The 22,351-nt window shown below is 36.6% G+C and overlaps 1 protein-coding gene across 1 annotated transcript in view; it reads left to right on the top strand.

The window, feature by feature from the left end:
* The first annotated feature begins 1,490 nt into the window (after positions 1–1,490).
* Positions 1,491–22,351, top strand: part of LOC150088814 (pre-rRNA-processing protein TSR2 homolog) — a 35,506-nt gene continuing 14,645 nt past the window's right edge. Inside the window, exons 1-3 of the mRNA XM_090370912.1 lie at positions 1,491–1,540; positions 1,646–1,743; positions 20,323–20,413. Coding sequence (XP_090227038.1) covers positions 1,678–1,743; positions 20,323–20,413 — 157 coding nt within the window. The 5' untranslated portion in view covers positions 1,491–1,540; positions 1,646–1,677. The remainder of the gene's footprint in view (positions 1,541–1,645; positions 1,744–20,322; positions 20,414–22,351) is intronic.

The following is a 22,351-nucleotide window of genomic DNA, read 5'->3' as shown; positions in this document are numbered from 1 at the left end:
GACAGCGCCACTTGCACCACTGTCTTGCTCTGGAGACTGTCTCCAACTTTTCGAACCGACCCTTCTGCCTAAAGCCTGAACGCGAGTGATTTTATCCTGAGCCACACTCGATGCAGTATGAATAATATTTCTCTGCGACATCATCCATCTATGGAGGTGGACTTGTTTAGCTTCGGATTATGTCGAGTGGGTTATTTAATTTATTTTTAGTTGTCGCAAGTGTCACCAAATGGCACCACTATCTACCTCATCAGTCACTCCGACCTTGGGGAAGGTAAGTCCAATGGGGTAACTTTCGCGATGTTTTTTTTATCATCATTTAATATTATTTTATTATATCGGTCTCCCAGCGTAATAGAGCCGCGCTCGCTTCCACCAAGGCGGGATTCGAACCCGGGTCCATCATTATTATTATTATTATTCCCAAAAAAAAAAAAGAAATCGAAGTTATCCAGAAAGAGAGAGAGAGAGAGAGAGAGAGAGAGAGAGAGAGAGAGAGAGAGAGAGAGAGAGAGAGAGAGAGAGAGAGAGAAGCAGAAAGGAATCACCAAGAAAGAGAAGAATGACGATATCCAGCTCAGAACCCTGGGTGTGCCAAGCCCATACTTACCAGATGTGAGCCCCTGGGGTAGTTTTGAAGTAAAAACAATGAAACCACAAAATGAAATAAATCAAATTAACAAATAAGAGCCAGTATTCACTCAGGGCAGCACACCGACATCGAATCTTGCAAAGATAATTTTCAACTGCTTCGTTCTCATAACTCAAAGAAACCATAGCCAAGCAGTCGTAAATCTAAATACCAATAGTCACTATGAGAGGTAGTTGTTGGGGGAGGGGGAAGAATAAGGAAATTGGGTGAAAAGTGGAATAAATGATTTCATCACCCCTTTTATTTCCTGTAATTATCACATTGGAAGGGGTGATAATCAAATGTAATGTAATGTAATTTGTAATCACATTTGTAATTTGGTATAACCCCGGGGGCTCACATCTGGTGAGTATGGGCTTGGCACACCCAGGGTCCTGAGCTGGATATCATCATTCTTCTCTTTCTTGGTGATTCCCTTCTACTTTTGACTCTCTCTCTCTCTCTCTCTCTCTCTCTCTCTCTCTCACTCACTCAGGGTAACTCGGGAACTTTTTTTTTCCTGGTGCACCATAAGCCTCAGGCTTCCTTGCACCATATGGCTATTATTATTAATAATAATAATAATAATAATAATGCTGCACAGTTCGAATGTTGTGTGTATTCTTGTGTCGTAACTTTTTGAAACATAATCGAAGAATTTTCAATTGTATAATTGATTAATTTAGAAAATTATCAATAAAAAAAATGTAATACGTGTTTTTCCCTTTCTTTAAAAAATCCAAATCATCATTTTTTTTATTTTTTACCATTTCACAAAATTATTTATGTGTATTCGTCGATTTGTGTGGGCCAAATTGTTATTCCATATGCTGCAACTAAACAAAAATAACACATGTGGCGCCATTTGGTGATAAGGGGTCGAAACATTTGTGGTCACTAAAGTCTAGTGTACAGTATTTTTGACATATATTTTTTTATTTTATCTTGATTTCTTAAACTTTTAATATAATCTTGTTATTTTATATTCTTTTTAAAGTACAGTCAATATTTTAGTTTCTGACTGGTGAGAGATGTAATAAGCCAATATGGCAGACGAAAGTGTGTTCCGCATGGCAGTTCACGCTATTTTAGGAAATTGGACAGCTTTACAGGTACGTGTGTTTTTGCTTTAAAACTTTTGATTATATCCTGATGCATCGGAATCTTTAGATTGAAAAGAGTAGATTATGTTAGCATTAATAGGATATGTAATGTTGGTAATTAAATGAAGTGATAATATATTTTAGCGTCCTCATTGTACCAACATTTCATCGGTCATAACATTCCGGTCTTCTGTTGCTGCTAATGGCATCAAACACATACGAAAGGATCATAATTATGTTATTTTTTGGTTATTACGTAATCAAAGAGAAGTATCTACATGAAACAGTCAGTAAAAAAAAAATCTTTAGAATTTAGCACCGCACATCAGTTGTATCTTAGTTGATAAGAATAAAAACGGCATACGAAACGAATCTCAAATTTCTGCTGTCACTAGGCTTTATTAGCGGTGTTTTGAACAATAGCTTCTGTAATGGCATGTCATATTATTAGTGTTGGATATAGTATAGAATATTATATTACTAATCTTCGTAATGGGAAGAACACGAGCAGAGAATAGAATTGTGCCGGATACGGAAGTATTACCGGTTACAGCAATTCTGGAAGAAAAGTGGAGTTTTGTTACTTTGTGTCCGGAAATAGAAAATTTAGGATCAGTTCTGAGATGGTTGGCACGCAGAAGTTTAATTAGGAATTGCATGACATGTCCGACTTGCAAGCAACTGTGTTCTTTAATTAATTATGCACATGGAGTGGATGGAAAGAGGTGGAGTTGCAAAAAATGTAACTTTAAGCGAAGTATTCGTCATGATTCTTTCTTTGCAAAAAGTCACTTGTCACTGCAGCAGTTAATTATAATAATTTATTGTTGGGCACACAATATGCCTCAAGATCAGATTCAACGTGAAGCTGGTTTCCTGCGAAAAGCAACTGTAGTTGAGTGGTGCAGTTTTTGTAGGGAAGAATGTGAAAAGTATTTGGAAAGAAATTCTGGAGAGATTGGTGGAATGGATGACAGTGGGGAACCAATTACTGTAAAAATCATTCAGAGCAAGTATTTCTACCGAAAATACCACAGGGGAGAATGGCAAGAAGGCCATTGGGTCTTTGGAGGAATTGAATGTGTGTCAGGAAAGTGTTTTCTGGTGGAAGTTCCAGATCGCCAAGCAGCTACTCTGGAAGCAGTTATACTGAAGCATATCCTTCCAGGAAGTCATATAATTTCTGATGAATGGGCAGCATGTGCCAATATTGATCAGATCCAAAATGGCATATATCAGCATTCCATTGTAATTCACAAAACAGGTGTTAGTCATTTGGATAATAAACAAGACCAAACACAAAATGTGGAAAGTATGTGGATGCTTGCCAGAACCAAATTGAAAAGGCAGTTTGGTACTAGTAAGGATTTACTTCCATCATATATGCATGAATTCATGTTTCGCAATCATTTTCTTAATGCAGACATGTTTTCTTACTTCATTGTGTGCATCAGTGCAAACTATGCTTATTAACCCTCTAGTGAGCATGCATTAAAACATAAAAGGTGTGCTGTTGCATTGCATAAAACATTGTTTTCAGTAAAAAAAAAAAAAAAAAACAGTACGAAATAGTTTAAAATACTTAAAAAATTATAGTCATTATTCTGTCACTATATTCAGTAATAAGAACAAATATCTTTAGAAATTGCCATTTTATTAACTGTAAAAAAATATTTCCAAATTACCTTGCTTCCTATGTGGAGCGAAAGAAATTGGAGCTAAAACCAAAGCTCTACACATCAACATGGATTTTTACTGCTATACTTTTACAGTTGAAAAATATTTTGTAACAGTGATGCAGGTTAAAAATAAAGCTATTGGGCACATTAAAATTCACACTGACATGATTTTAAGTTGCGTAATGTTTAAATTTGAGGAGAACGGTGGTCTCAGTGCAACAGCTTGCCTGCTACTGGGTTAACAGGCTTGCTTATTATTAATAAATGAAGATACTTCCATTAAATGTGGATTTATTTCCATATATTTTTAACTACTCTTCCTAAGGTGGTCCTCAGTGAACACTGAACACAAATGTTCAACACAATTTTTGATTTCCTTAAAACATATTGGTGATTTCTGTGTTTTTCAAACTTTCCTGTGGGGTGGGCCCCCACAGTGAACTCTAAATTGTTAAACATATTTTTGGTTTTCTTAAAAAAATATTGGTGATTCTATACACTCTTCCATGATGAATCAAAATGTGTTCTTAAATTTTTTATATCGTGTACTAATTAGTGGGTAAATTATGTATTATCTTGAATATGGACTGTGTTAGAGTTACTAAGAGCAAAAATAGGTGATATACTTGCTTGTGTAGTGATGCTAGGAGTATAGTAAATAAATTTAATGAAATTGAAATATTGGTTAAGTCATCAAATGTGGATATTGTAGAGATTCCAGAAACATAGTGCCACTCAAACGTATGGACTCTGAAATTTGAATATGTTGAGTACAATGTGTACAGAAAGGACATTTTTAATATGTAGGTGGCTCCAGCCCATCAGAGAAACCTGCTTAAGTATGCAGAAATAATATGTTAGAAGCCAATATGCATAATGGTGAAAGTGTATCGTAGTGTAATGGCATGCTTCATTTTTCATGTTGTATGATTTTCCTCTTAGCCCAGTGGTCCACAGAAGACCACAGCTAAGATAAGTAAGGTTGTACGGTGGGGGAAGGATCACAGTCAGGAAAGTACATGAGGTCCTATAAATGTTCGTGAAGTCACATTGGCTTCTAGTAAAAGTTCATGGAAAGTTCAAATCGGATGATCTTTTTAAAAATGCAAAATATCTAAGATCATAACCAAACCAATTTTGTTCACAGGCACACACTCAGATTGAAAAACTGGTTCTTTGTGATTTAAACTGAACATACGTAATCTTCCTCAAACTTTTAAAACAATAAGCAAAAGAAGTCCATTTTAGCTCGTAATAAAGTTCCATGAAAGTCCACCTCAAGTCATGATAGAAGTTCAGAAAAGTTTACATTAAGCCATAATAAGAGTTCAGGAGTCCAACACTGCTCCTTTGTGACAATCTTTCTACAAGAGTGTTGGACTTTTGTAGAAAGATTGCCACAAAGGAGGAGTCATAACATAACCACATCAAAGAAAGATTACTGATCCACTAATAACAGGTAATTACCAAACTGGAAGTGGATACCCACCCAGATAAGTGAACAGGAGTGCCACTTATTCATCTTCACAATTCCCTATTCATTTGTAATAGTGAAAAATCATAGTTTTAGCTTAAATGATATTGTTGTATGCCACAATATCAAAAGTGCACTTTCCCTTTTAAAAACTTCCACAGCAAACTTGCAAAAAAGTTTTGAACTCCAGCTTATCAGAAACCAAATTTGGGTCAGTACATTCTAAGAAGCACTCCACTTTATCCTCTGATTCAGTGCCTCCGTAGCCAGGTGAGCAGGAGCAGCAGTGTGTAGCACACGCTTCTTGATTAGACCGGGGTTCGAGCCCGTGACCACCAAATACGGAGGATGCAGACAGGTCAGGGAATGACCACCGCATATCCCCGGAGCAATATGGCCTTAGTTGCTAATGCTCCTAAAAACCAAATAACATAACATAACATCCTCTGATTCACATATGAAATCATGATTGAGATTGTTATAGTGCTAGCAATCATACAATGTGTCACAAGGATTCTGATTCATTTCTTGCAGTGATGTGATTCTGTACAAGAAACCCCTAATAATGCAATTGTTAAAAAAAAAAAAAATCGTATCAGCAACCGTAAGAAATATGTCATAAGTAACTCTACCCTTCAGTATTATCCCCTACATCCTGCCATCTGTCAACCAAGATGCTCCAAATATGTTTTTTCTCTAACTTCACATCTGCATGAGGATCTAGTTGAATATTCTTAAAATTCCACATCTTATAGACCAAATACTATATAAAACCATATAGTAATCCACAATAAATGACATGCATATTGATAAGCAGCCTGTGAGAAAGAACCTGCAAAGTTTAAGACTTTAAATGGATTGTGTAAACTAAATTCCTATGGCGTTCTTACTTTTTCTCAGATGATACTCATGGTAATAAAAAAAAAGGTAAATTGCAGGAGTTTGAGGAGGCTTCCATCCACTTCAGGATGGAAGCCTCCTCAACGAGTGTTGAGGGAAATGGACCATAATCTGCCGCACTAGTCCAGTGCTGGTTGGCAGATTGACCATATTTAGCAGTTAGGGGCTTGAACCCCCTTTCTACTCAGTGTGTGCTGTTGGACTTCCACTCTTGACCACTCAACTACCAAGGCCTTGGTACTCGTGAGGGGACATAAATTGAAAAAGGATGTTTGTAGGTTAGATGTGCAAAAATTTGCTTTCAGCTACAGAGTAATTGTTTGTGAGAACAAACTTCCATCTAGTGTTTTGGAAGTGAAAGGTTTGAATAAATTTGAGGAAGGTTTAGACAGATTGTTAGAAGGGACATATATAGATTGGGTAGTTTTTTTTGGCTGATGTTGTACAGACTTGCTTCCTTGGATTATTTGCTTACTAATATTATTTTGGTTTTTGTCTGCATTCTGTTGTGATGTAATTCTTTAGTGGGTGCTACTAATTGTTCTTTAATATCACATCAATTGCCTACTGTTTTCTACAAATTTTTTCATATGTTCTATTTTGCATTTGTAATAATGCCTCATAAATTTTCCAAATGGCATGTAATATTAAAGTTATTATTATGAAAACTTTGTGAAGGGGAGTTCCTGAAAAAACCAGCTGATGAGGGAAATTATTAAATGGGAATTACCAAAGACCTGTTGTTGATCATTCAAGATATTGTTCAGAAAAAAAGCAGCATACTAAACATTTTCCAAGAAACTGAACATCAGGATTCATAAACTTCATAATAATTGGACAATAAATAGTATTTGTCACATGATACAAGGAAGCCCTAGACTTTTGCTGCACCAATTAATTTATATTTATATAAATATTTATATTAATTAATTTATAACAATGAAATTTCACCCTTATTAATTCTACTCTTCCCTCTCTAAGCCTTTTATACTTCAATCAGAAGCCTCTTAAGCTACATAATTGCCAAATGCTGTAGTCCATATATGGACAGTTTTGCTGATTCCACCAAACACGTCACCCATCTTTGAACCTTTCCAAAAAGCTCATTTTTTTTTTTTTAAGGTGTGGTCTCACCATTGTCTTATGCAGTGGGATTTTGACCTTATATATGCAAATTTTCAATAACTTGAGTAGTAGGGAAAATCATGGAGGCAATGATCAAGGGTGGAATTCAGGATCATTTAGATAGAAATGGCATTCTGAAGGATATGCAGCATGGTCTTGTAAAGGGAAAATCGTGTTTAACAGATGTGGTTAGCTATTTTGACAGGGTCACTTGTGACCTGGTTTTAGGGAATAATAATTTCGACATAGTTTATTTAGATTTCAGCAAAGCATTTTACTCAGTCCCACATAAATGGTTACTATATAAGCTGGAACTTGTTGGAATCACGGGGAAAATTCTTAGATGGATAGCAGGATGGCTTCAGGGCAGGAGGCAGAGAGTTGTGATAAATGGTTATTCATCAGATTGGGTTAATTTAAGAAGTGGGGTTCCTCAAGGACCAGTATTGGGACCACTATTGTTTTTGATTTTCTTAAATGACATCGATGAAGGGATAGAGGGCGTCATAAATTTGCAGATGATGTAAAAGATTGGTAGAGTGGTTAATGATCACTGCCAAGCAGTGTGACCTAGATAAACTTCAGGGATGGTCAGAAAATTGGCAGCAAAGTGCAAGGTCTTACACCTTGGGGACAGTAACCCCAAAATAACTTGTATGCTTGGTGGAGTTGAACTAAAATCATTAGCGGAAGAAAGGAACTTTGGAGTTACTATACAGTCAGACATGAAGTTCTCCGAGCATTGTAGACAGGTTGCAAGGAAGGCCCACGGTGTCCTATCGATGATTTATCGAACATTTGCTAGTAGAGATAAGGACATCATAATCCCACTGTATAAGGCTGTTGTTAGACCACACTTGGAATACTGTTTCAAATGTGGAGACTGCACCTAAAAAAAGACAGCTTCTTGAAAGGGTCCAAAGACAGATAATTTGCCTTTTGAGATATGAGGAAAGAGTTCAAATATGGTTGCACAGCTTGGAAACTAGATCCCTTAGAGGAGACTTGATTGAGATGTTTAAGGCTCTAGGAGGCAAAAGTAAAATGAATGAGGACAAACTTTTCATGGTTATAAATGATTCTAGAACTAAGGGCCATAAATTCAAGTTACAGGGGGAAATGTTTAGACTGGATTGCAAGAAGTTTTATTTTAGCCAATGAGCTATAAATTACTGGAATAAGTTACCTACATGCATAGTTGAGGCTGACAGTTTGTAGAAATTTAGTGGTCAGCAGCATAGGTTGTCTTTTTCCTTTTCTTTTATTATTTATTAAGTATTTGTTTTATTTAATTTTGTTATTATTATTTTACTTTTTTTTTTTTTTTTCGTTGGTGCAGCATAAGCCTTAGGCTTCCTTGTACCATATGGCCATTACTAATACAGTACTAATAAATCATCGTTAGGACACCATGGGTCCCTCCTTGTTGCCTATCTACACTGCATTGAGAACTTCATGCTTGCTTGGATCATAATTCTCCAAATCTCTCTTCTACTGGTTTTAACTCAACTCATAATATATCAGTTATTTTGGAGTTGTTATTACCCAAGTGCAAAACCTTACACTATGCAACATTAAAACAATTTCCACTTTTCAGACCATCTCTGAAGCCAACAAAGTTATTCTGAAGGAGCTTGCTTGGCAGTAGTCATCAACTACTTTTGATGGCAGCTAAGAAATACAGCCTGGCAACTAGTATTCTACTGTTCAGTTTAGTAGCTGTGATGTCAAACTGCTAGTTCTTTATTAGAATTTCTGTACCTTATGATGGATTGGCAGGACTTCGGCAAAGGTACAGTATGGTGGACTCTTATTATGGATGCTAAAACTGTCGGCGCATTTATTCGTTTGTATTTGATTAGTGCAGCGGTTCCCAAATGATTGTTCACTGAAAGTTTAAAATTTTTTATATATGACTTGGTCTTGGCGCATTATAGCCTCAGTAGCTAATGCGCCAATAAAATCAAAACCAACCAACCAACCCAAATGATTGTTTGCAAAAGTGTTCCAGAGGATTCTCACTAAAAATTCTGTAATGGCATCTCCTTAGATTTACATAGTTATATTTTTGTAAACTACAGAATAGTTTAATATTAATTTATGCAATTCGGTCCAAAATTTATTTAGTTGTGGTTTGGGTCACATGCCCTTACATAGAAAGCATGTGCGACAGACAGTATGTTAGTGGGAAGGATTGGGCTGTAAGTGGGTGGTGTGCCGATATTCATTGCGCTGTTCAGCTGTGGTAAAAGGGTTATAAAAAATTATAACTAATAATAAACAAAGATAACGTAAAATAAAATTAAAAATGTAAAGAATTGCCAGCGAAAGAAACCACATTACCACAATTCCTTATAATGTGTACTATCTTACAGTATATCGTGTTAAATAAACATGTTTTCCATAATTTTTTTTTTTTTTCATTCTGAAAGACCATTGTTATGTATAAGTACTTAATAATAATTTTTTTATTATTACGCAGGCGCCTCCGTAGCCAGGTGGGAAGGAGCAGCAGTGCATAGCACACTCTTCTTGATTAGACCGGGGTTCGAGCCCGTCACCACTAAATACGGAGGATGCGGAAAGGTCAGGGAATGACCACCGCATATCCCCGGAGCAATATGGCCTTAGTTGCTAATGCTCCTAAAAACCAAATAACAAACTAACATTATTATTACGCAATATTGCTTATAAAAACATAGTACTGTAAATATTTTATAATAAAAATATTATGTTGATGAAAGGGGTTTGTGAGTCAAAAAAGGTTGGAAACTGCTAGATTAGAGGAAAAATAAATAATCCTTCCAACTAATAAATAAATATTCATATTCGAAGGTTGTTCATCCATTAAAGTGTATTATGGTCTGAGCTACCAATGCACCATTGAAAATGAAATTGCTTGTAAAAATATCATGCCGTTTATCTTAACCCTGTATCAGGCATAGGGTCTAAGAGAACCCCCCCCCCCCCCCCGTGCCCCAAGGTTGATTTTCAGGAGGAAAAAATATTAGAATGAATGTTCAAAGCAGTGGGTGAAATTTATTTATTTTAATAAATAAATTTCTCCAGTTTAAATAATTGGTCTACTTCTGTAACCTTTATTAGTCACATTGGTTTATTAGAAATTTTTTGCACCTGGTTTAAGGAGCTTTGTTTGCATTTGGGATAGTTGTAAGTGTGGTGTTCATAACTTATGGAGTGACTGGTAATTTATCATGTGCTGTTTTTTTTTTTTTTTTTTTTTTTATTTGTGTTGCTTCAATAAACTGGTAATAATTAAATTACCATTTATAATTAATTTACCATATAGATAAAAGCTTAATTTCCACCGCAGAGTTTGTTAGTGGGCCATCTGTTATACCATGAGTTTAATATTAGCCGCTTTGGGAAGTTGGCATTATATGAATTTAATGTCAATCATGGAAGGCAAACAAGTATTTTCACCTAGCTGTTTCAGAAGACTTATTTTTTTATTATTTTTTTTTATTTATTTGCCATTTCATTTCTCCCCTCCAAGCAAACACATGGTGGCTAGTTTTTGGCAGGTGGCTCATAGATCCTGACTATGTTTCTTCAGGCCAGACTTACAGCTGACCTTTAGCCTTCACTTCCCATGTCACATGGCCTGAATTTCAAAGATGTTAATTTAGCATTATTTGGACAGTAACCAGTTGCTCTTTGTTAGGATCTCTCCCCTAAGTAAAGTTGAAATGTGTGGAAATAAATCATCTAATACAGTAAAGTATCTTCATTTATTATCTTTCTGCATCCTGATGCCATTCAACCTATATATCAAATCTGCATATATTATTATTTTTGGCACATCCATGTAAATCCACCTTTTGGGAGTTATATGAAAACTAAAAATAAATAAAAAAAATAAGTGCCTTTTATGTATGTGTGGTGTTTAAGTCATGTCATTATGTTTAGAGATTTATAAACAATGGTGGAGTTTTTAGGTAAGTTAAAAATTTCTTTTTATTTGCATTTCCATACAGCACTTCTATTTGCACTTACTGATTAACAAAGGAAAAAAAATCAGTTTAAGATTTTACATATCTGTATTCACTTTCTGTCTTGGGAATACTGTGGGCCTTCTAGTAATAGTGGCCAACGTGTGACTGATGAAGCCTTGGGTTTATGCTCACATTGAGTGAGAAAATGCCGTTATTCAATAGCCGACTTAAATTTCTAAAATTTTATACAAATAGCTTTACCAAAAAGGTGAATTCATTATGTCTGAAAACTCAGGGTGAGCACTGTGCCACAGCTGTTTTTTGAGACTTATTGCCCCCCCCCCTCCCCATTTGATGATGAATGGCCTCTAACCAAACTTATGCCAGGTGGGACACAGAAAAAACTTCCAGTTCAAAAGAGGGGGTTAAAGTAAACTTAATAAAAATTGAGTGCATCTTAAATCCCTAAAGTTGCTCACTTAGTGCTTGTTATTCACAGGTTGGGGTAAGCTTGATAATAGAGGCCACTCATCATCTGTTGAGAAACTAGTCTGTTTCAATACACTGTTGCAGTGGTGCCTCTGAATTTTAGACAGACATGTCATAATGTTTAGAAATTTATAAACAATGGTAGCGTTTTCAGGTAAGTTAAAGATTTATTTTTCTTTGTCTTTTTGCTTTGCATTCCCTCCCATCCAGTTATCGTTCCATTGCACTTACCCCCACTCTTTCCAAAAGTAATGGAGAAACCTATTAACTGCCAACTCCTAAACTATCTCAAAACCATCCATCTGATCAATAATCGCCAATAGGATTCCGCCAGTGTCGATCCACTGGTGATATATTGGCTTATGTTACCCATCTATGGACAAATTCAGTGTAAAAGTTTGCTGAAACTCAAGCAGTTTCTGACATTTCTAAGGCTTTGGATTGTGTTTGTCAATTGAAGGTCTTTTTAACAATCTTCTATCTTACAGATTGCCAACTGTTGTTGTTGGGTTTTTTTTTTTTTTTTTTTGCATTTAGATATCCAGCTTGTTTTCTGATTACTCTCTGCGAGTGATGATAGATGGCTCTGTCTTCTGACTTCTCCACTAATTCTGGCATTCCCCCAAGCTTCAGCTGTTTTTTACTCTTGTGTATTAATGACCTCTTCCCACTGAGTGGAAATCCTGTCCATAGATTTGCTGGTAATAGCACATTGCTTTCTACTTTCCAGTTCAAGAAACCTTGCCCTGCACAAACAGCTTCAACTTCTCAAATACCACCACCATTTCCTTAAATGCCGATCTGCAGATAATTCTCCATTGGGGCAAAGGTAACTTAGTTCATTTCAGTTCTTCTAAAACATAGTCCTTATATCTCACAAAAAGGATTATTTTTCTACTGCTCCTATTTTTATCTTTGATCAAACTCAGATTTCTAGACAAAGATCACCACATATCTATGTGGTGATCTTTGTCTAGAAATCCCTAATTTAATCCCTTTTATTAATCCCTATATTAGGGATTACGCTGATTTTTATTCTCTCTTGGCATAAGCACATTGCAAATATTGCATCCTCCACATCTAAAAAGGTGGCTCATAATAACTGCAATGCAACACGCCATCCTTCTATAACTGAAACTTTATTAAAATAATAATAATAATATAAGACCAGGTCCAATTTTTTACAAAGAAAAGATAAAAATATACAAATAAAATATGCTGATTGTACAATTAAAAGCGATAAAATGATAGATAAAAATAAAATATGAAATTACACTATACGGAATTAAAAGCGATAAAAACACAGCCGTAGCTTTCATAAGTAACTGCCTCCTTTATCAACAGTAAGACTTAGCTGTCATGGTACATCCTTAAATAACTGCAGGATCACAGCTTGCAGCATGTGTTATTGTAGGAGCATGGGCATTATCCTCCTCATGCATAGAAAGCCGGAAATGGCTCGGGAGCGTGCCATGCGGAACTGTTCATCCTGCCCAAGAATTATGGTTTCAAAGAGGGATGAATACGGACTCCCCTGTTTCTATTGATGGTATTATGTTCTGAAGAGCGAATCACAAGCTCTCGAGCCATTTGTGATTCCAATATCCGTGCAAATGATCAACTATGATAGCATCGCGTGGAGAAATTTGGTGGTTCTTCTCCCAGAAATGTTCAACCACAGCAGATTTCCTGTGGTCTATTGCATTAATATGCTTCCCCATACAATCTTTGATGGTGCCTCCATAGCCAGGTGGGAAGGAGCAGCAGCAGTGCATAGCACATGCTTCTTGATTAGACTGGGGTTCGAGCCCGTCACCACCAAATACGGAGGATGCGGAAAGGTCAGGGAATGACCACCGCATATTCCCGGAGCAATATGGCCTTAGTTGCTAATGCTCCTAAAAACCAAATAACAAACAATCTTTGAACCTTCATTTTGTCGCACCAACATAGCACTCCCCACAGTCCAGGAATTTGATCTCCTATGTGACCCCACTTGTACCCTCCATAGGTACGGAATCTTTTACCTTTGACACAGTTGTGTGCAATCTTTGCCCTGACAGCTGCACACAGCAAGATGTCTGACAGGTAAGTAATATTCAGGAGATCCACTCTGTTAAGTCTGGATAGTAGGAAATGTGTGCGGTGGCAACGAGTGAGAATGCCTCTCTTCGTCCGTGTTCTGCTTCCTGAATATATGGCGCCTCCGTAGCCAGGTGGGAAGGAGCAGCAGTGCGTAGCACACACTTCTTGATTAGACCGGGGTTCGAGCCCGTCACCACCAAATATGGAGAATGCAGAAAGGTCATGGAATGACCATCGTATATCCCGGAGCAATATGGCCTTAGTTGCTAATGCTCCTAAAAACCAAATAACATAACAAACATCCTGAATATATTTATCCATAATCTTCTGGGGGTACCTGCGTTTTTGGCGATCTGCTGTGACCCGTTTAATCTCCACCTTCCTAAGATCGTATGGGGAAGCACATTAACGTAATGTTAGCATAAATTTATTATAATAATATTATTAATATTATGAAACTTTATTAAAATAATATTATTTTAATAAAGTGTCAGTTATAGACAGTTGGTGTGTTGCATTGCAGTTCAGAGTCAGAATTTTCCCAACCCCAGAGGCCTATTTAAAGAATCAAAAAACTGAATGTTCTCTTTTGCTCTCAGCATTACTCACTCTGTATAAATCTAAAATCTGCTCTACTGTGGAATATTATTTCCACATCTAGGTCAGTGTCCCCGAAACTGCTCCTCTTTTGAATGGAGTTGAGACTTCTCAACTCCATTGAGAAGAAGAGGGCAGTCAGGTTAATTAATAAATCATCTCTCACAAAGTTTCTCCACCCTCTGTCTCATAGATGTTCTGTTTCTGTAGATATTTCCATGGGCCATTCTTCTGAATTGGCTTCTATTCCCCCTCTTTCATCCAAATCCAGCTTCAGACTCACAGAACTAACATTTCTTCTCATTTATCCCTCCAACTTCAGCTGTTTTGGAACAACCTTTTTCCACATGAATTTCTGCAGATTACAATTTTCAAGAAATACAAGTCTAATATCAATAAGTATAGAATATATCTTCTTCTGTCTTCCTGACCTTCAACTCATGCTTGAGAGTTGAAGCACTATGGGTTCTAATAACTTTCATGTTTGGAGTTTTCATAAGAGAGAAAAAAAGAGCAGATTCAGCTTTTTGTTGTGATATTTGTATAGAACGATATTTGCAGTTTATATCAAAATGGGGGTAATAGTGTTTCCTCCAATGTTGGTATTAGTGTAGCCCTTTGTGGAAAAGGATTCCTTCCTCCTCTGTCACTGAATGGACTAAAGCATCCCCAAGACAGAATGAATGCAGAAATGCATGCAATGCTTAAATTATTTATTTCTGTGTTTTTGTTGAAATATAAACCCATGCTTTTTACTTAAAAAAAACAAAAAAAACTTGTATTTTGTGTAATTTGTAGACATCCATGACTACCAGTAACAGTAAGGTTTGTGAATCTGATGGTTTTTTTTTGCAATTTGAATCATGCAGTGCATAAGATATTCATACTTCTGTATGTGTAATCGATGCTACCAATTATTCTGACTATAGTAGCAACCCCTCCCTAGTCATGAATTACAGATATGGTGCCAGATAAAAGGATTCCTTCCTCCTCCTTAGGCAGATGGGTAAAAGTGGCAATTGAAATTTGTAACATGATAAATGTAAGGTACTGCATATGGGTAGCAGTAATCCCAGAATAACATACCATTTGGGCAGTACTACACTCAGGATGGTGAAAGACAAAGGAGACCTTGGAGTAATTACATTCCAACATAGTTCTCTGACAGTGTAGACTAGAATAGCTCGTGGGGGTTCTGTCACTGAATTTTGATAGCAGGGACAAGGTGTTTATCCCATTGTATATAGCAGCATTTCCCAAGCTGGAGTCTGCCAAACGGACCCTCTGGAACTGGTCAAATTATTTGTTCTATGTATAGCAGAATGATAATAAATAAAGTTATTATTATATATTTATATAAAAATAAGAAAAAAGTTGAGTTGTTTTAAACATAAAACTGTGAATTTTCTTTTCAGGAAACCCAGTGTTCATACATATAAGAATAAAAAAAAAAAAAAGTTTATACTCCAGCACGAACACCAGCTCAGTGGAGTTTACAATAAATCATCAATACAAACATTAATCGCATTTAACAGTCACGGGCTTGAACCCTGGTCCACTCAAAAGGCATGTGCTACTGCACTCACACTCCTGATCACTTGGATAGGGACCCACAGACTTTTGACTTTTGAAAGGGTCCGTAGATCTCAGTAGTTTGGGAACCACTGGTATGAGGGCTGCATTCTGAGTAGTGCATGTAGCTTTAGAAGCCTCATTTGAAGAATGGATCTCTTGGAATAGGTGCAGAGGTCATCTATTTTAGTCAAGGACACAAAAGGATACCCTTGCCATAAAAGACTTCAGTTCTGCAAATTGCATCACTTGGATATTGGGTATGAGTTAGACACCTGCCAGGAGACTCCGTTGGAGTATTTAAGGCTTTAAATGGATTGAGTAGGCTAAATGCTCATGGCATCCATTCTCTTTCTCAGACAACACACACACAAAGAAACATAAAATGAAAAAGGATGGGTTCAGAAAATTTGCTCTCAGCCAGAGAGTAATTGATTGATTGTTGGAAGAAACTTCCATCTGGTGTTGTGGAAGTGGATAGTTTGAATAAATTTAAATCATTAAACAGATTATTAAAAGGGATGGGTGCAGACAATTTTTTTTTTTTTTTTTTTTTTTGCTGATGCTGTATAAGCTTGCTACCTTGTCATTTGCCATTACTAATCTATACTGTTGAACGATAATAGGTATAATTATTGAGCAATACGCTTTCTCCGACAACACTACACACAAAAGAACATAAAATGAAAAAGGATGACTTTAGGAAATTTGCTTTCAACCAGAGAGTAATTGATTGTTGCAAGAAACTTCCATCTGGTGTTGTTGAAGTGGATAGTTTGAATAAATTTAAAGCATTAAATAGATTATTAGAAGGGATGGGCAGACAAATGGAGTTTTTTTTTTTTGGCTGTTGCTGCATAAGCTTGTTGCCTTGTGTCATTTGCCATTACTAATACTATACTGTTGGAAGATAATTAGATATAACTAAAATATATACAGGGTGTTTCAGTTAAACGTTTCAGAACTTCTAAGAGGGGTAGGGTACATCCTGACAACTCGAAATCATATAGCAATGTGGGGTCGGAAATGCTTTCCTGAAGCGGTGTTGTACACAGAAGCACCATAAAGAAAAGAGACCGTAAGTGAGAAATCGTTTTAATAATACATGAAAAGAAGCAAAAGGTACATGGATTAAAGTAAGTGTTCGAAGTTTCTTCCACGGGCTACAATGCACGCCTCACATCTCCGACGCATGGACATCCGAACATTCTGGAATACTCCAGGCGGATTTCGAATTTCTTGAACAAGAACGCCAAGTTAGTAGGATGGATGATTACACGAACGCAGAGTTAGCCGATATGCATTTGGCGTACGGGGCTGCAAATTGTAGTGGGCCAGCCGCACAGCGTTTGTACGCGGAACGATATCCGACGAGGCGTATTCCCAGTCATAATTTCTTTGCAAGGCTGCACCAGAGGTTAGCTGAGAGAGGTTCATTTGAAAGAGCTGACAGGGACAGGGTAAGAACAGCACGGACTCCAGCCGTCGAACAGAATGTGCTGCAGCATGTACAGGGGAATCCAAGAACGAGTACACGAAGTCTAGCAAACGCAGTCGGGGTTTCCCATTGCAGCGTCTGGAGGATTCTCCGAGAACAAGACATGCATCCGTTTCACGTGCAGCGTGTCCAGACACAGCAACCGGAGGATTATGCACCTCGTATTGCTTTCGCACAGTGGTACCTTGGAAAATGTGCTACAAATCCCCTTTTTCCTGCTGAAGTGTTGTTTTCCGATGAGGCATCCTTCACAAGGGAAGGAATTTTCAACACGCATAACGACCATATCTGGGCGGTCGAGAACCCGCATGCAATACGACGTCGTGCAGCACAGATTCGATTTTCGGTCAATGTATGGGCCGGTATTATGGGAGATCACCTCATCGGACCTTACCTGTTACCGTGTCGTCTAACCGGACCTATCTACTTGATCTTTCTGCAGCAAGTATTGCCACAACTTTTGAGAGATGAACAGATTTCTGCATCGACGCAACAGACAATGTGGTTCCAACACGATGGAGCCCCTGCCCATTATAGCGGAGATGTTCGTAACTACCTGGATGTCACATTTGGTCAACAGTGGATCGGACGTGGTGGTCCCGTGCGTTGGCCTGCTCGGTCACCCGACCTATCATGTCTTGATTTTTATTTCTGGGGTCATATGAAATCGCTAGTTTATGACACCCCTGTTGACAATGCTGAGGAGCTGGTTGCAAGAATCGCAGTAGCTGCCGAAGAAATTCGAAATTCGCCTGGAGTATTCCAGAATGTTCGGATGTCCATGCGTCGGAGATGTGAGGCGTGCATTGTAGCCCGTGGAAGAAACTTCGAACACTTACTTTAATCCATGTACCTTTTGCTTCTTTTCATGTATTATTAAAACGATTTCTCACTTACGGTCTCTTTTCTTTATGGTGCTTCTGTGTACAACACCGCTTCAGGAAAGCATTTCCGACCCCACATTGCTATATGATTTCGAGTTGTCAGGATGTACCCTACCCCTCTTAGAAGTTCTGAAACGTTTAACTGAAACACCCTGTATAGTTAAGTTCAGCTTAACCACTTAATTCCAATGTGAGTGTCACACTACATGGTTCATTCAGCTAAGGTAAGAGCCACCTCCAGTTGTTTACATTAGGATTAAATTTAAATAAAAGCTTATGCTTTTATGGTCTCTGCAAACATTGCTACACATTATTGTCATTATATTATTTAATGGAACATAGTACCATACTGATCAATGATTATACTGCATCTTGCATAAAAATTAAGCTTCCATGGAAACCATGTTCATTGATCTGTAGGATAAATTTGGTCTGCAGTGAGCAGACATCATGTGCTGTTAATTGTGATTGTCTCAAAATGCCTTTAATTTGTTAATGGTTCCAAAAAAAAAAAGGTACCAGTGTACCTTTAATCCACATCATACTGTGACCTTTAGCGTACTGCTAAATTATGTATAACTGACAGTGGGGTTGCCATAGGTTGGCTGGGACCACTTTAATTAATAAATAAAACAAAATATTGTAACTAATGGGCTGAGCAATTACTTAATGTTTATGAGGGTTTTCTCTAGCCCAAGTTTGACAGTTTGTGCCTATCGCAGATCCATCAAGCTGAAGGTGAACTTCATCCATCCACAGGATGTTAAATAACCATTCTGGATCCTACACAACATTTTCAATCATCCACTTGGCAAAATAATGATGACTTTGATAGTATTATGGTTCATTGATGCAGACTTTGTTATTTTTACTAGGTTTAAGCTAGGAAAGACAGGTTTAGGCTTTAAGTGTGCTGCACTCCAGGAAATACCAATCACGTGGGATGTATAATGAGTGCTAGATGATCTCGGTAGATTGAGATTATTTAATTCTTGATTGAATGAGTAATGCAAGGCAAAACTAATCTCAGAAGTTTTAATTATGCCACTGTTTGTTTGTTGATACCATGCACTTTGCTGAGAAAAACATGGAAAAACACATAAGGGATTTAGATTTAGGTGTAGAAAATAATTATTCTGAGAATCTGAGGTTCAGTTATTTGCCTAATGTTAATTGCAAAATGTTATTTTCTAATAACATTAAAATGAGTTAACTGAAAGAATTAAGAATTCTGTTTTGATAGCACATGGAAGATAGCATGACTTTGAGTCAATAAAGATTCCCTGAGATTATGAAATATATATAAATAAATAGAAAGGTGATTCAAAATGAAAATGTTACTTCACTAAGATTATTTTTTAAATTAAACTTTGCCGCAGCTTTTGCTTCAATCCTTTAAGGCTGAAATATTTGTTTAATTAGCATGCCTGGTATTCATATGTCAGTAAAACTGTTTGTGTTAGATTAATATGTGAGGTGACAAATTGATCAATTTAAGAAATGTGCTGAAGCCAGTGATTTGAGTGAGAAACTCAGCATAAGCAGCAGATTCATTCATCACATTTCCTAGACAAACCCATGACTCACCCCTTAATGATAGGGGTTGGTTACTTTCAACTTGAAATTAAGCAAACCAGCAAAGAGGGGCATAATTCCAGCTCCCCAAAGTCAAAGAAATTCTGAGCCATGCCATCTACAGGAAAGGCAATGTTAACCTTATTTTGGAACAGAAATGGAGCTATTTTGAAGAGTTGCATGAATAAGGGCACACCTGCCAATGCTGCTTTATACTATGATATGCCTATAACTCTCTGAAGCATACAACGTATAACAAATGTTCTCAAAAGTTATTTAGCATATGGTTGTTTACAGGATTTTGTTTGAAACTGTTAACACACTCTCCTGACTTGGATCCAAGTGGTTATTTTCTTGGAACACTGAAAAAGGCATTGGAGGAGAATGCGCTTTCTACTCTGATACAAGGTCCAAAAAAAGTGATGAATTGGTTTTAGTAAAACTAATTTTTGAAAAATAATGAGGTTCTTTGTCATAGGTTTCAAATTATCCAGTTTCCAAACAAATAACAATTGAAAAAAAAAAACACTAATACTGTTGTTACAAAGGATTAGTCACATAGGTATGCAGCTTGAACTCTTCTGAATAGCGTTCTGAATGCTTGTGAATATTTTAAATTATTTTTGCTTTACACCCATTTTTTTTTATGTTTGCATTTTTAACAAGCTTTTGAATAACTGATTTTTTAAAAATATTTGCATTGATATGTTTTCAGTAACAGAATTTATTAAACCTACTGATTTCTCCGTTATAGCTTGCTATTCAACATGGAATGGGTGGACCATATGCCCAGGAAAAGGAGATGTGGATGGTAGATACCGTCGATAAATTCTTCCAGGAGAATGGTACATGGTTTTAAATTCTTTACATATTAATAACTATAAAAAAAATTAGGCATACAGTGTTCATGTGAAGGAATGCTACCTGAAATTAATAATTTGCTTCTTTTATTCTGTTATGCTTGTGTATCAGTTTTAAATATAGAGTTAGTATTTTTAAATTGCTTTATGGCACTGAATATCAATAAATAAAATATAAGATATTATCTTGTAAACTTATAATAAGATCCCACTTTGACTAAAAATTTGATATAAACCTATTTTTGGTGCCTCCATAGCCAGGAGCAGCAGTGCATAGCACACGCTTCTTGATTAGACTGGGGTTCGAGCCTGTGACCACCAAATACAGAGAATGCGGAAAGGTCAGGAAATTACCACCGCATATCCCCGGAGCAATATGGCCTTAGTTGCTAATGCTCCTAAAAAAACCAAATAACAACAAATATGAATTTCTTGGTGTTTCTTAATGAATATGTATGCTCTAAAGCTATGTATTTCTGATGTGCTTGTACTATATTTATACATGCATGTGTATGCTTGATTCCGAATAAATCCCCTGTATTTGTACACTTAAACATCATGTCATGTAAATATCCTCGCATATTAAATAATAAACATAACATAATTATCCACAGATTCATCAACTTTAATGTAAAATGCCAGTTTTAGATGGATTTATTAAGTAACTTATTACCATATTTGTATCGAGGCTTTGAAATGTGACATCGCAGGCAAATGTCACATGACATCAAACAGAATGGCCTCACTAGGAGGTATAGAGGTGGTAATAATATTGCTATGTCAGTAGTAAATTTATAAGACAAACACCTCTCCCAACAACACATATCAGCACGAGAATTTGGCTCTAAATTTGTGGTCAGACAACAACTTCAATTCCATTGAGGATAGTACAGCAGAAATACAAAGTATATTAAATAATCATACTGATAAGAATTGAATCCAACACCAAGTTAATTTAATAATAAATACCAGCATTAAAAGTGGTTAAGACATTTCAAGGGCAATGGAAGAATTCATTAATGAACTTCAAAGGACAATAATGTTATACAATGATTGTTATCCTTAATAAAAGCTCTTATAATGGTCAATTATATTAGCCATTCTCAGTAATTCCAACATATATTCTAAAAATAGTTATTTTAACATAAACCAGATAAAGAGTAAGGTTGATTTATTCTGAAACCCAGCTAAGTAAAGCTGAGCTAAGGATTGATTTACCCACCCCCAGGAAATAATAACAAAAGTTTTATTATGCCCTACATTTCCAATATAACAATTACATACCAAAGTTTTTTTTTTTTTTTAAGGAAGACTCAAAGAAAGAAAGGTATTAGAACTTATAATGCTTAGTACTGTATATGGGTTGAAGGCTGAGAATACAGGAGATACTTTTTTGATATTAAACTTGAATTTCTGTAGGTTGTAATTTTCAGAAATACATGTGAAGGAAGGTTGTTCCAGAGAGCATAAGAAGGAAGGATAAATGAAAGTGGAAAAGTTCTGTGAATGGATGCTGACTTGTTGTGTCACATGTTCAGGCTGGTTTGGAAGAGGGTCAGGGAATTACAATTGGCAATTCAGAAGAACAGTGCGCTTGGAAGTGTCTAATAGAAAAGGCTTGCAGCAGAAACTGAATGTCTATGAGATAGTGGAGAGACTTTGTAAGAGATGGGTCATTAATTAACCTGGCTGCCCTCTTTTGAATGTAGTCGAGAAATTTGGGGGTCACCACCCCAGATGTGGGAACAGTATTCCATTGGCAAGGTGTATTTGAGATTTGTACAGAGTGAGTATCCTCTCCCCAATCCTTTGAGGAGGGAATAACTGCAATTGCAGTTCAATGTTTATCTCATCTTTGGATCTCGTTTCAGTCTGTGCATACTCAATATGCATACTCAATAATTACATTATGTAGGATATTAA

Source organism: Mastigoproctus giganteus, chromosome 3 (assembly GCF_048544385.1).
Source record: "Mastigoproctus giganteus isolate SK-2022 chromosome 3, ASM4854438v1, whole genome shotgun sequence".
Lineage (NCBI taxonomy): Eukaryota > Metazoa > Arthropoda > Arachnida > Uropygi > Thelyphonidae > Mastigoproctus > Mastigoproctus giganteus.
Note: the sequence above shows the minus strand (reverse complement) of the source record. Positions and strands in the feature narration are given on the sequence as shown.